General features: G+C 60.4%; 1 protein-coding gene across 1 annotated transcript; it reads left to right on the top strand.

Moving 5' to 3' along the window:
* Positions 1-7,614: 7,614 nt before the first annotated feature.
* On the top strand, positions 7,615-8,947 carry FOXL3 (forkhead box L3). Its single transcript, XM_057749572.1, has 3 exons — positions 7,615-7,721; positions 8,080-8,248; positions 8,546-8,947. The coding sequence occupies exons 1-3, from the start codon at positions 7,615-7,617 to the stop codon at positions 8,945-8,947; spliced, it is 678 nt and encodes a 225-aa protein (XP_057605555.1).
* Positions 8,948-14,427: the final 5,480 nt, after the last annotated feature.

Raw genomic sequence — 14,427 nt, 5'->3', positions numbered from 1 at the left:
AGTGTGCTGGGGCCTCGCTGGCTTCTGGGTCCCGCAGCCGCCTGCCCACCCGCCCCCCGAAAAAGCCAGTCCTAGAACCAGGTGGGGCCCCTTGTCCAGGGTGGAAGGAGGGGCTTGACCCCAGACCTGAGGGGGGCCTGGAGGCGGGGCGGCCTGTCCCGCTTCTGGTGTGGCTGCTCCCAGGGAGCTGAGCGGAGATCCCTGAGGTCACGGGCAGGCTGCAGAGTCTCTACAGGCCTGGCATCACGTGGGCACTGTGTTTACCCAGCAGGAGCCAGGACAGCGGTGGCTGGACGGGCTCCAGGGATGGAGAGGGCGGGACTGAGCCAGTGCTGGCCTGAGCGACCCAGCTCCGCAGCACCCTGCTCGAGGGCAGGGTGCACTGGCCTCCGCCCAGCTCCAAGCGTCTCCTACACGCGGGCCGGGCCGTTCCTGGAGGGAGCCTACTGGCTGAGGGCTCCCCAGAACCTCGGTTTTGAAGCAGAGAAATCACAGCCCCTGTGCCTTTTACTAGAGGTTCCCTCGCCCGTCTCCCCACAGATGTCCCCATGCACACAGAAGGGGAGGCCACGTAGGGATGCGGGGAGGACATGGCCGTCTGGAAGCCAGGAGAGAGGCCTCACCAGAAACAACCCCACCAGAAATAACCCTGCCAGAAAACTGACCTTGGGCTTCCAGCCTCTGGAACACGGAGCAGCGTCTGTGTTTCAGCCGCCCCATCTGCCTTGTCCGGGTGTGGTGTCTGGGGCGTGACCAGAAATACACACGTGGTCTTTGTCCTCCATCGTGACACAGAGCTTCTCAATCCCTCGGAACTCCCTGAGCTAAAGATGAAAGAAGGGTGTGGGGAAGCCAGCTGCGGGGGTGACCAGGGAGAGCAGAGATGAGGGTGTGGTTGTTACGTGGGTGACATGTGTGCTTCTCCTGGATAAGAGTCTCCTGACCCCGAGTCACCCCCGTGCGGGTGCAGAGAGAGAGACACTTATAGAGAGAGATTTCCTTAGCCTTGCGAACGCCCCTCCCGCGAGGGCAGCTTCTGCTCCATTGTTTCTCAAAATAATCAGCTCAAAATATTCATAATGCCAAAGAGGCACACTTTGGGTGGCATCTGCTTCCCTTCAGAGGCCAAGCAGCATTGCGAAGGCGCTTCCGAGCGCCACAGAGCTGCCCGAGAGGCCCAGAACTGCCCAGTATTGAAGCCATGGAGACAGTTTGGTTCAGCACCATTGCAGTGCGGACAAAACGCCTCAGTGCAGAGCCAGCTTCATTCCCAGTGCCGCCTGGAAGGTGAGGACCGATAGCCAAGGGGCGGGTGCCGGGGTGGGGGTGGGGGGTGGAAAATTGCTGCATCCGGGCTTCTGGCTAAACCAGGACTCTTGGTGATGGCAGGCCAGGGTCTCTCATCCAACCGAGTTAACAAGATTCCTGGTAAAACTGGGCAATGCAAAGCCGGACACGGGAGTCGAGGCCTTGCTGGGAGGGGCTTCCAAGGAGGCTGAGTGACACCTACCAGTAGGACCGGGTCTCACCCCTCGGCACACGGCAGGCAGCACTCTCAGAGGCTCCAGAGCCGGGGCAGCAGCCAGCAGGCTGCCCGCCTGGAAGCCTAGAGGTGAGGCTGGGACAGACAGACGTGCAGCAAACAGACGGTGCACACCCCCCGCCCCCAAGGTCCTGAGGATGCTGTCGGGGGTGCAGAACCCGGAAGAAGTCAAGAAAAAGCAAAACGGGGTGGGGGACAGGACCCCTGCATGATGAAGAAAGTTACCAGACAGGGCTCCGAAGACGGTCCCCAGGAAAACAGGAACGAAGAGGAACTTCGGTCCTTCTGTGGGGAAAGGCTGAGGCCGCGTCAGGGTGAGGACAGGCCTAGCACGGCAGCCGCGAGAACAGGGTACATCCGGGTGAGAGTCACACAGGAAAGGAAACCCAATGGAGGACAGTCTGGCTTGGCCGCGAGGAGGTTCACAGACGTGGCCCTGTCAGCAGTCAGCACAGTTTCCCACAGGAAAATGCGATACAACCGAACCGGGGGGGCCGGGGGTGGCGCTGGGGAGAGCTGGGTCTTCTCTCAGGTTGGAAGCTGGTAGGCATCTTGTAAAACTTTAAAATGAAAAGCCTGCCGTCTAGCAAGGTGGAGGTAACGCACAGAGGAGACAAAGCAGAACCACACGCCCGGGGACTTGCCAACGGGGGATGCTCTGGGTCTTTGCTTCGGGAACGAGGTGAGGCGGGTAGAGGGCCAGCTCTTCTCCATGATCTGATCTGTAGTGTTGTTTGACTTTTAAAACTGTGTTCGTCTATTTGATACAAATTCAAACAGCGGGTGAAGCTGCTGGACAGGAGGGGAGAAGGGGGTGAGCCCGGCCGCCCAGGGCCCTCCTGCCCTGTCCTGTCTGCTGCTCACGACGGCCGAGCGGCTGAAATCTGAATTCCACCATGCCCACTGTCACCACCTAAACCGAGGCCCACATGGGTGAAGGGACTGTCCTGAATTAACTCGGGTGTTCCTGGTGTTTGGGACCCAGATCTGCAGGGGGAGGGCCCGAGGGGGGAGGGCCGTGGAGGAAGCCTTGAACAGGATGAAGGGAAAGGCTTTCGACTAAATTCCTCTCGTGAAGGTCTGCTTCCCCGGGAGAGGTAGGCGGCCTGCTTTGTCCACAGGTAGGACAGCACCTGCCACAGGGCCAAGGAGAAAGTGGTAAGAATTCAAACGTGATTGAAAAAACAAACTGGGTGGAAATCAAAACAAAAACCCTCCTTCAGCCGGCCTGGGAGCTGGTTGTGGAGACCCAAGAGGCAAAAGTGGCCCCTCTGAGGGCAGAGACCACTTCCGGAATTAAAACAAGTAAATGGACAAACGAATCAGTATATAGATGGGGATGCGTGCGTGACCTCTGCCCCGTGGGCCCGAGGGGTGGCGTGTGTCCGTGCGGCTCCAGGGGTGCAGGTGGTGGGCTCGCCCTCACTCCCGGCCCCCACCCGCAAGCCTGAGAGAGACGAAGGAGAGGGAGGCCGAGGAGGGCGCTAGCAGAGGCCCCACGTGGACCCTGACCCTCCCCGGGGCCTCTCCACTTGGGAGCAAGTCAAAGGTACAGATTCCCGGAGCCAGTCCCCCAAAAGGCCACGCCCAGAGGTGCAGGCTCCCAGGAGGGCTGGACGCAGGGGCCCGCAGGCTACCCTCCCGGGGTCCTGCCCAGTCCCCCTGGGAAACTCTCTCAAGTCACAGTCCCCCCCACCCAAAGGGACCATGAACAAAGCAGGTGAGCAGAGACACCTCAGAGGCCTTGGCCTGGGGGCAGGGGGGATGAACCCCACCTTCATAAGGAGAGCAGAGCTCCAAAGCCCTCGTGGGAGGGGATACCCACGTGCACAGAGGGGTCTTTCTTACTCTTCTCGGAGCAGGAGCTTGTGGGCTGACCAGGGACTGAGAACAGTGTCCATCCAGTCCTTAAGGGGAGGAGCAGCTCCTGGCCTTGCCGCTTTAATGGAATAAGTGGGGAGAGGAGGCCAGAGGAGGGGCCCTCGGGGCTGGCTGCAGGGTGGGGTCCGTGGGTGCACGAGGCCCAGGGCAGCCCTGCTAGGCTGCTGTGGGGGCTCCAGTCCGCCAGCCCCGCCCAAGGCCTGTGCTCGGTCCCGTCCCTGGTCGCAGCACTCCCAGCTGCCGGTTGTACCCTGTGGTCACTGTCCTCCCAGGGCGGGGGGGCAGAGAGGCCTGTACTGGGGACACGGCCACATCTGGTCCCCCTGCACCATCTAGAGGAGAACCTGAGAAAAGCGGGACCGTCCTCCTCGGGGCAGAGATGACCAGAGTCTGGCCTTGGAAGCCCCCTAGGTCCTCAGGTCCAAATCCAAGACCTCAGAAGCAGAGGTGCTGCAGAGACCCTCATCTGCCTGGCAGGTAGGTCCCCCAGCCACCCGGGCCCCAGCCAGGCCAGCCCGTCCTTTCCGTGTCCAGGGGCTCAGGGTGGTGACTCCAGCCCCCAGGCCAGGCCTGGAGTCCACGTGAGGGGCTGTCCACTGTGGCCCCTATCGTCCAGTTCCTGGCACACTGCCTGTGTCCAAAAAGACCTGCAGAGTCAGTGGGTCATTCTTCAGTGATAAATATTTAAACAGCAAAGAAGAATATGGAATTCATCTGGAGGGCTGAAGTGTTCTGGCCTTCCAGAAGCTTCTAGAAGCACCATCTCTGTGGTGCCCCTGGGTCATAGCCCAGCCTTCCGCCCTGGAGCTGTCTGCCCCACCCCACCTTTATTTCTTTAATTCTTATTCCAAGTGCTGCTCAAACATCCCATCCTAGCCTTTAGCCTGGGTGACCGCAGTGGGTTCTCCCGCGGACGCCCCCCACCCCATCTCAGATCATATGTTTCTGAGGTCATCTGGCCAGCGTCCACTTTCCACTAGACTGGAAGCCCCATGAGGACAAGAAAGAGCACAGCTCCCCGCACACACAGGCCTGATGAGCTCTGCCTGGCTCAGCCCCGCTGCCCTGGCTGCTCTCCCGACCCTGACCGTCCCAGCTTCCGCAGAGGCACCAGCCCCCCGGCCCCGCGTCCAGGCTGGCCTGGTCCGTCGTCGAGCTGCTCCAGCCTTTCTGATCCTCTCCAGACCCCACGCCGTCCCCGCCGTCGGGGTCCAGGGTTCCCAGTTCCCCACGTGTGGCGGCAGCGCACAGGGGTCCACGCCTCCTCGTATCACAGCCGATGAGCCCACCCCCACCCGGTGCCCAGATCGTCTGTGAGGCCAATAGGAGACACGTGCGTGGTAGCCGGTCAGGGTCAGAGCGGGGCTACGGGACACCCCGGGCTCCGAGCCCTCTCTCTGGACCTCTCGTGAAGGGGGTGGGCTGCCGTGTGTGAGGATTTTTATGTTTTTACCTTTCTCTACTTTATAAACTTTCTGTGACAAACACAACTTTGAATTACAAAATACAAGAGTGTGAGGAAGTTACAAGACACTATAGAGATCACGTGCGGTCCCCCGTCTCCCCTCGCCCCCCGTTCTCTTGCACCGGTTGTGACATTTCTGCATCACACATGCTGGGTGAGGGCTGCTGGGGTCCAGGACTTCTCCCAAGGACCAGCTGCAGCCCCCTGGCTGGTCCCCCCCATCTTTGCACAGGCCTCCCCGTGAACAGGAGTGCCGGCTCCCTCAGGCCACCTCCCAACCCCTGACACTCTGGTCACATCCTTTCCTGAAGGGCCTGGCTTCCCCCGCACCCGGCTCCACCCCCACACGAGTGCTGTGACTTCTCCGCCCCGGTAGAGGGGACTAAACTGTAGGCCTGTCTCACAAGACTGTCCTGAGAAGTGAGTAAACATAAGAAACAGAAAAGAATCTTAGAACACTGCTGGCCTAGGATTGCTGCTGGTGCTGCCAGTATTAGTGGTTTTTGGAGGAAATTTTTGGCTTAAAGACCAGAGGCTTAAAACCCTAACCCTAACTCTTTCCTTCTCACTGCCAGGCCCCAAATTAATGTTATTCTCAGAAGTAAGTCAAGCACGTCTTAGAAGCCTAAGAGACCAAAACACATTCAGAAGGTTTCCTAACCAATCATCCTTCATTTTTCTATTCAGTTAAACAAGTGAACAAATTGAGCCGTTTCCTCCACCATCCACTCTTTAATGCTTCGGAAGCTCCTTCCTTCTCTCCCGAAACCTTGTCTCAGGACCTGCAGCACCTCTGGGACAGGGCACCAGCTGGCTGTTGCCTTCCCTGAGCAGATCCTGTTTTGTTCCAGGAAAGAGCTGTGCGATTCTGTGCCCCCAGGCCTGGCTCGCAAGAGGCCTTCCCAGATGTCTCCCTCTCTTCCTCCTGTGCATCCAGTGAGGTCCACCGGAGAGCCGGCCGTGCTTCCGCCTATCCTGTCCGGGACTCTGGGCTCTCCCACAGGTGCTCGTGTGGCTTCAGCAACTCACTGTTCTGAGCCCCACCTGCTGCAGGTAAGTGGGCATTCAGACCCGCTCTCCTCTGATGGGCCAGTTCCCCTGGGTGTGAGTTGGTTGCCCTGCAACCTTAGTTCTCTGACAGATTCAAGAAAGGTCACGACAGTGCAGATTTCTGGCTCTACTGCTGGGAGGGTGGGAGTGCTGCCCTTTCCACTGTGCGGGCGGGCCCCTGTCGGAGCTGTATCAGCCGCTGGCCTCTGCGCCGCTGGTGGTGCCTGTGGTGTGGCTGGACCACAGCTTGTCCAGCGCTTTCCTGTTGAAGGGTATCTGGGCTGATTCATTTGGGGAAAAGAGGAATAAAGCCCCTCTGAACATGTGTCACAAGGGCCCGTGTGCGTTAGGTCTTCACTTGGGATAACCGCCCAAGAGAGCAACTGCTGGGTCACACAGTAGTCGCATGTTTAGTTTTTAAAGAAACAACCAGAATGTTCCCGCAAGGGGCTGCGCCACCTCCTGTCCCCGCGTTCCAGCGTGTTTAATTTTGCCACCTGTGGAGAGGATGCAGAGAAATGCCACTGACCGCATCTGAGCCCGCGTGCGCCTCGGACTCCACCTGAACAGGAAGGGGGCTGGCCCAGCCACCCCGGCGGCCCCAGGTCCTGGCCGCGCCCCAGCCCAGCGCAGCAGGCCCTCCCGGGGCAGCGGGCTGGACTGAGCACAGGTCATTTCAGAGCTACAAGCGCAGCTTTGAAGGTAGAATCTTCTGAAAGAAGACTATCCAGATGTCCTGGCCTTGGGCAGACTCACAGCCAGGGCTCATGGCTGGAACTCTGCAGATTATTCATGGAAATGCCTTTTGGTGGCACGTCCACCTTGAAACAAAGGGACCCCCTTAAGATGCCACCTCATATCTTCCTAAAACATCCTAGCCCTGTCTTCTCCCACGGGCACCCCCCAGAAGGGACCCGCGAAGCAGTGCCTCGGCTGAGGAGGAGTGCCAGCCCTTCACCCCAGGCGGCAGGAGCTGGTACAGAGCAGGTGGCCACTGGGCTCAGAGTGCCGCACCGGGCCCCTGGAGGAGGGGACAGTTGGAGACAGTGCATCAGGGACACAGGGCGTCGGAGGATGTGTCAGACCCTGTCTCTCTGGCCCAGCTCTGGTCCAGTGTCCAGGCAGGACACACCCTGGACCACTGCTGCTCCAGGGCTGAAGGCAAGGTGCAGGGCCTGGTGGGGAAGGGGCGAGAGGCTCCTGGCAGCTCCGGAGTCCCCTCTGGGGGTCCAGGAGCCAGAGAAGAATCTGCATGTCTCGGGGTGCGCCCAGGCTTGGGGGACACAGCGAGCTCTGCCCTGAAGCCTGGGGCCGGAGCCGGGAGCGCGAGCGCATCCTGGAGCGGGAGGCGGTGACGGCCCCGCCCGTCGGACCACCCAACGCTCGGCTCCCTCCTCCTGCCGAGAGTCACAGGGTCACCGAGCCGCTCGGCTCCCTCGACCGCTTTACCGGTGACTGGGGCCTCCCCCGCTCCGGGATTGGATGCGAGAGAACCGGGTGGGGGCGGGCGGGGGGACCCCAGGAGCCCAGGTTCCCAGCTCAGGCAGAGAGCAGCGGGAAGTGCAGACGCCGCTGGTCCGCGCGGGAGAGAACCTCCGCCCAGACCTGGAGCGCCGGCGGGCGGCGCGGAGGAGGCGGCAGCAGCGGCGGCCCCGCAGGCGCCAGGCGCACCAGGATGTTTGACAGCTCGCAGTATCCCTACAATTGCTTCAATTACGACGCCGACGACTACCCGGCGGGCAGCTCCGACGAGGAGAAGCGGCTCACGCGGCCGGCGTACAGGTGACCGCGGGGCCGGGGCGGGGCCGGGGCGGGGCCGTGGGGGACAGCGGCCTTCCTCCGTGAGCCGGCCAGGGCCCGTCTGGGACGGGGGAGGGCTGGCTCTCTGCTCGTCCTCACGTTTGGGGAGCCCCCAGGTGTGAGGGAGAGCTTCTGGGGTCTGCGCAGAGCAGCGCGGGGAGCTCTAGGGGTCCCCAACCCAAACAACCTGTCCCCGCTCTCCACCTCCAACACCCCTAGGCTCCCCGGGGGAAGGCAGGGCAGAGCGGGCCCGGCCGGGAAGGGCCGGCAGGGGAGACTCCAGACGCGCCCCGGGGTCCCTCCTCCGGCGCCCGCCTGGCCTGAGCGCCCCTGTTTGCAGCTACATCGCGCTGATCGCCATGGCCATTCAGCAGAGCCCAACGGGCAGGGTGACCCTGTCGGGCATCTACGATTTCATCATGCGCAAGTTCCCCTATTACCGCGCCAACCAGCGCGCCTGGCAGAACTCCATCCGCCACAACCTGTCGCTCAACAGCTGCTTCGTCAAGGTGAGCCCCTCCCGCCCCCTGAGTGGCGGCCGAGTGTCCCAGGCCTTGTGACACCTGGACCCCGTCGTCCCTGATTGGGGGGAGGGTGTATTTTGCAGCGGTGGTTGCTGGAAAGTTCATTCTTAGCAACCTGGGCTGCCTCCGCCTGCTCCCGAGGGACGCCCCTACCCCGGGGCGGGGGCGCGTCATCCCCGAGCTGCCCAGGGCTCACCCCAAGGGACCCCGAGAGCGCGCGCGCGCGGGGCAGGCAGGGCGCGCCTGGACGTCGGCCGGGCGCTGAGCGCCTCGCTCACACAGGTGCCGCGGATCGACGGCCGTGAGAAGGGCAAAGGCAACTACTGGACCTTCGCCGGCGGCTGTGAGTCGCTGCTGGACCTTTTCGAGAACGGCAACTACCGGCGGCGGCGGCGGCGACGCGGCCCCAAGAGCGAGGAGGCGAGGGCGGCGCGCGCGGCAGATGCGGAGGCTCCCTCGGGTCCCCCTGAGCCGGCCAGGGCGAGGGGGACCCCCATCCCCCGCCGCGAGCCCGCGACCCCAGCCAGCCCCGCCGCCCTGGGCGGGGAGGCACACAGGGACATCAAGTTCAGCATCGACTACATCCTCTCTGCCCCCGACCCTTTTCCCGGGCTCAGGTCGCCCTACGCGCAGGAGGGCAGGTACCCCCGGCCAGAGGCCCAGCAAATGAACCTCCACCTTTAGACGGTGTGAGAGGGGCTGGGGCTGGCACCCCATCCGTTTGGGGTCTCCTAGGTGCTTTCAGCCCACCTCAGGCGGGGAAGTGAGGTCCTGCCACATCTCCTGAACCTCCACAGACTCAAGTTCAAGCTGAAGCCAGCTTGGGTTGGAGGGGAAGATGGGGATCTGATGAAAGGCACACATTTCTGTACTGTGGCTTTATCCCTTCAGATGACGCCCACAGGGTTCCTGTTTGATGACCTAAGGGTTTGCTCTAGACTCACGGGGTGATCCTGCTTGAGGACTAAGAACGCGGGTTCAGGGTCACATTCACTCAGAGTCAAGGTAACGTTGGAGAGTTGGCTTCACAGACGGCAGCACGCCAGGCTCCCGGTGAGCTAAGTGTCCAGTCGGTGAAGTCGGTGGGCATCTTCCCTAGAGCTGAAAACAATAATAATAAAGTGCAGACGGTCAAGTCAGCTATTAATCAATCCCATGAATGTTGCCCAAGGTTTTTGACTGTGTCCTTGTGTCATGGATGATGTGATTAGAAGTGACAAATGCATCTCGTGTTGTGGGCAGAATATTTGATGATTGTTTAAAAAATTCTGTGTCCTTTTTTATAAAGGAAAGAAGGAAGGAAGAAAGGAAGGATGGGAGGGGAAAGGGAGGGAGGTCCAAATTTGGGACAGCTGAGCAGGGAGGAAGCCCTATTCCGGCATCTTCCATCCAGCTGGCTTCCCAAGAAAGCAGACATTCCGTCGCAGCCGGCTGATAAATTCCTGCTACGCTATGAGGTGTGTGGTTAGGAAGTACACAACTGCAAGCATTGGGGGTGGGTGCATCCATTTGAAATGTAAATGATTTAATTACTGTGTAGAGACGGGCATTTAAAAAACACAATTACGCACAGTGAAACTATTTGACCAACCTTATCATTTTTCACCAGCCCGTTTTTGCAGAGTTAATTGCTTCCATGACTTAATTTGAACATTAGTATGGATTGCACCTAATCTGATTCACTAGGTGACAATGATTGGCTACTTTTGTAAACGGCAAAAACACACCCAAGGAGGCTGGCTGTCTCGACTGGGAATTACAGTCTTGCTTTATCAGACCCTGAGAAACTGGGGCTGCGGGCAGATGCAGGCAGGCAGGCGGGCAGCCGAGACAGACGGAATCACGCAGACATGCGTCCACGCGGCTCCGTGTCTGATTCAGAAGCCTGGGCAGTTCATTAGATCACCGTATTCCTACCTTCACCACCCTGTAAAAAAGAAACCCCACATGTCCTCCCTTTCATTGTTTGGAGAAGAGGGGATAACTCGTGGGAGGTGCCCGGCCCCAACTCCGGAGATGGGCACTGGCGGCCATGTGCCCCCTCGCCCTGCCAGCTCCCTCTCGGCATGGCCGGGCCACCAAAGGCAGCCTCTGCCAATGGGAGAGGACCGTGGCCTGTAACACGGAGGCCACCCGCGCCTTCACACACCCACGGCCGGAACTCTTTGCTGGGGCAGCAGCCAGCGTCTGTGGGCTCTCAGGGCCAGCCAGGCACCGTGCTGAGCCCCCAGCGCCAGCGGTCCATGGCCAGCACCCCAGCCCTGTTCCCCTCATCCCACTTGCAGATCTGGAACCTGCAGCACAGCGGGCCCCAGTCTGAGATGCAAGCGTGTGACTCCGGGGCCAGGCTGCCAACACGTGACTTCCTCTGTGCCGTGGTCACATGCACACGTGTGCGTGCATGTGCCTCATGGGTGTGTGTTGCGTCTGTCTCATTCCTTTTACTTATCCCTCCTTGTCAGTTGTGCAGAAAGCATCATTTTGAGTTATACCACATATAAGTCAGAGGGTGACGGACACAGGTGGTTCTACACACGAGTACACCGCACATAGAGTATCTGAAGATGTATTCTTCTGCTACCAACTGAGCAAATAAAGTTTCATTTTATCTTTTGAGTTATCTTCCTGCGTTTCATTCCGGTGATCAAGCTTCGTTGAGATGGAAAGACGCTTTGCCCTGAGCAGGCAGTCTGGAGGCGCCAGCCTTGGAGAGGGGAGAAGCCCCGGAACAGCCTCCCCGCACACGTTCCTGGGCAGAGGCCCGCGGCGGCCGCAGCCAAGGGGCGGCACCGGGCCGTGAGCTCTGTGTACTGTGAGGTGTAGCGTTTGTTTTGCAGAGGATATCAATCATGTTTTTAAAAGCGAAGGGACATTTTCAATTTGCCAACATGTGACACCCTGCGACTTCAGAAAGGCTCCCAGCCCTCACAGTGAATGGCATTTAATCCCAAACAACACAGCGGGGCGAGGGCTGGCCTGACCTATTCAAATGTCGCCTCCACCACGCACACCTGCCCAACGCAATTATAATTAAATACTTTATGCCTCTCTTGCAAATCTGCTGATTGATCACCGATACGTACATCACCAGCACATTACCCCGGGCAGATGTCTGCCACACGCGTCATGGATCACCAGGTTTCCATTAGCAGAGTCAGGGGGCTGCGTGTGGGAGGCGCGTGTGAACTGCCGTCGTGCAGAGCAGGTTCCTGGGCTGTGCGGTATCGGGCTCACGGACGGTGAGGTGTGCCTGCTCAGAGCGGCCGGCCAAGCGAGGGGCCTCCGTCCAAGCTGGGTGCTGCAGGGGTGAGGACAGGGTACTGACAACCAAGGGGCGGGTGGACACCCCGCCTGCGGCATCCCCACATCCCTACAGGGACACCTGCAGCTCCCCTCTCCAGGGCCCTCAACCGCCAAGCCCGTATGTAAACACAACTGGCCTCATTCCGCAGGCTCCAGGAGCCCTATGAGCAGGGACGGGCAGACACAGAGCTCCATTTCACAGAAGAGGAAACTGAGGTTGGGGGGGCAGGTGCTGGGCCCGCCCTCCCCCACCTCAGGTGCCCCGGATGCACGGCGGAGGGCGGCATAGCATCCTGTGCCCAGGAGGTTAGAGGCCCGTCCATCCACTCCCTGCGCCCGCTAGCGTTCAGCCCCTGAGCAAGGGCCAGGCACCCGAGTCTGGGAATTCCAGGGTGTGGACCCCTGAGCGGCCTAACCTTCTGCCCCATAGTCGGGGGGAATCGGCCTGGTGTGTGGTCCCCAGTACTTACTTCAAGAGGAAGCCAGGAGGGACACAGTCTGGGAGCTGTAATTTGACCTTGTATTCAGCCAAATTAACAGTCCACACACATTCGCACGATCGCTTGTTTTCATCCCGTTAAAAATACCAAGTGCATCTCATATAAGTGGGCCTCGCTGTTCTGGAGAAATCGGTTCCCCAGAACCAAAGGCACAGCTCGTCAGGCTACCGCCGAGGACAGATGAACTGTCCTCACACACGACTGTGCAATTACGTTTCCCCAGCTTTAGGCGACTTCAAGCCCAGAGTCCAAAGAAGGTGTGCGCTCACTCAGCTGAAACTCGCTGTATTAGATTTATAATAAACTGAGAGGGGCCGCGCGGCTGTGCCGCTTTTAAAGAGCGGAAATTGAGTGAGAACTTTGTCCTGCTCTGCGCTGGATGCGAGTGGGGGGCGGGGCGCGGGGGGCGGGCGCTCCCGTCCCGGGTTCCTGCCCGGCGCTCACCTGTCACCCATCAGGTGGTGGTTTTCCTTCCGCTCACCCAGGAGCCCTCAGTCCTCTGGGACGGCCGACGCGTCCCCCCGGCCCCGCCAAGCCCAGGGCCCCCAGGATCTGAGACACCACACTGTTTGCCCCTGAACTGGGGGCAAGAAGAGAGAGTTCAGACCAGCCAGTCTCTTCAGACACTCACAGGGAAGCGCTGAGCTGCCGATGGGCGGTGGGGGCGGGGTTCCCACATCCATTCCCGCCTTCGTTGCTTTACACCTGCCTCCTTCCCTTCACATGCAGACAGCGAGCCACAGAGCGCGGGCCCTGGGGCCTCGAGGTGTGGGAGACGCGGGAGCAGCAGACCCGGACGGACGCCTGAGAGCCCAGGCTCCCGAGGGCAACTCGCCTGCCTCCCATGCCCCGCTTACGGGCATCCTGGAGCCTCACTCAGGGGACAGGGACAGGACGGTATGCTCCCCGCGAGGAGTCTGGGGCGGGCACACCCCTCGTTCCGGGCTGCCGAGCCTGGACTCCAACCACACGCAGGGAGCCTGGCGTTTCAGGGAGAGGAGGGACACGGGAGGAAGGCCTGGTGCACTCGGGGTGGGGGGGTGTGGCACGTGGCCTCCCCCGGACACAGGCCCAGGCCCAGGGCACTGTCATGGGAACACTTCATCCACCGGGTGACGCGAAGTCCTGTCGCCCTGGGTCCTGACCGCCGGGAGCAGAGAGGGCTCCCCCGCTGGGGTGCTCTGCATGTGTCTGAATGCTGGCTGTGCACGGGCCGTGTGGGCGTGCCTGCCAAGTGTGCAACTGTGAGCGCTGGTGAGTGTGCACGTGTGGGTGTGAATGCACGTATGTGGTAGGCGCACGTGGGTGACCAGAGCGTACACCTGCGAGTGTGCTCAGGTGGGTGTGCACACGAGAGAGCGTGCACACACCAGGGTACACTCATGAGTGTGTGTCGCGGCAACACCTTTTCCAATCTTTTTTGTGCCAAAAAAGTGTGTGCAAAGCAAAGGTGCCTAGGTGCTCCCCAGGTCTCAGGGGAACAGCTGCCCCGTGGGGTGGCTGGTGGGGTCCTCTGTGGGGAGCCCTGCCTCCAGGAGCCACTCAGCAGGACGGGGTGAGACGTGCTCACGTGAACGTCATCGGAGCCGCTGGCTGGGGAGGCCAGTACATAAATCAAAAGGAAGTGTCAGAGGCCTTTTAACCTTGGTTGAGGCATAATTTGGGGTGGGGCCGGGCGCCCGGCACTTGCTCACAGAACCTCAGAAAAGTCGTGTCCATAACACCTCCGGACTAATAGCCCTCGATCCAGACGCATCCTCTGTTGCTTCCCCGGTGGGAGTGTGTGCCCATCGATCGGCCCCGGGGCCCCGAGGACACCCAGGACGCATCACAAACATGGGGTCAGGTCACAAGAACTTTCCACACGGCCCGAGGGCATGTGCGTCCTGGGATCGGCCCTGAGGAGCCAGACAGAAAGCTCAGGAGACACCTTCCTTCCCAAGACCTCCCCGTGCAGCCCGTTTCCTGCCCTGCTCTGTCCAGGCCCCCGTGCCTTCTGCCTGCCTGTGGCTGCCAGCTTCACGTGGGACACTCCAAACGGGGCCAAGACCCTCCCTGGGGCCAGCGGGCAGCCTCCAAGAGCCAGGACCCAGCCCAGGGCCTGAGCGGCAGCGGGATGTCGGGGCTCTGGGCCTCGCGTCTGCAGAGGTCTGCAGGTGTGCTTTCTATGTTATCTCCAAGTGAGATGATGCTTGCAGTCTGTGTTAAATATTGTTAAACTTAAGCATTGAAACTACTCTTAAAAATCACAGCCCTGTTTGGCCAGTTACTTCATTTTTTAGCATTTCTTCAGCTGCAGTAAATAAATGAGGCCCCTTCTCCTGTCTGCCTCCACAGACCCTGACGACGTCCTCTCCCCAG

This window comes from Hippopotamus amphibius, chromosome 9, assembly GCF_030028045.1.
Source record: "Hippopotamus amphibius kiboko isolate mHipAmp2 chromosome 9, mHipAmp2.hap2, whole genome shotgun sequence".
Taxonomy (NCBI): domain Eukaryota; kingdom Metazoa; phylum Chordata; class Mammalia; order Artiodactyla; family Hippopotamidae; genus Hippopotamus; species Hippopotamus amphibius.
This window is presented reverse-complemented; position numbering and strand designations above follow the sequence as displayed.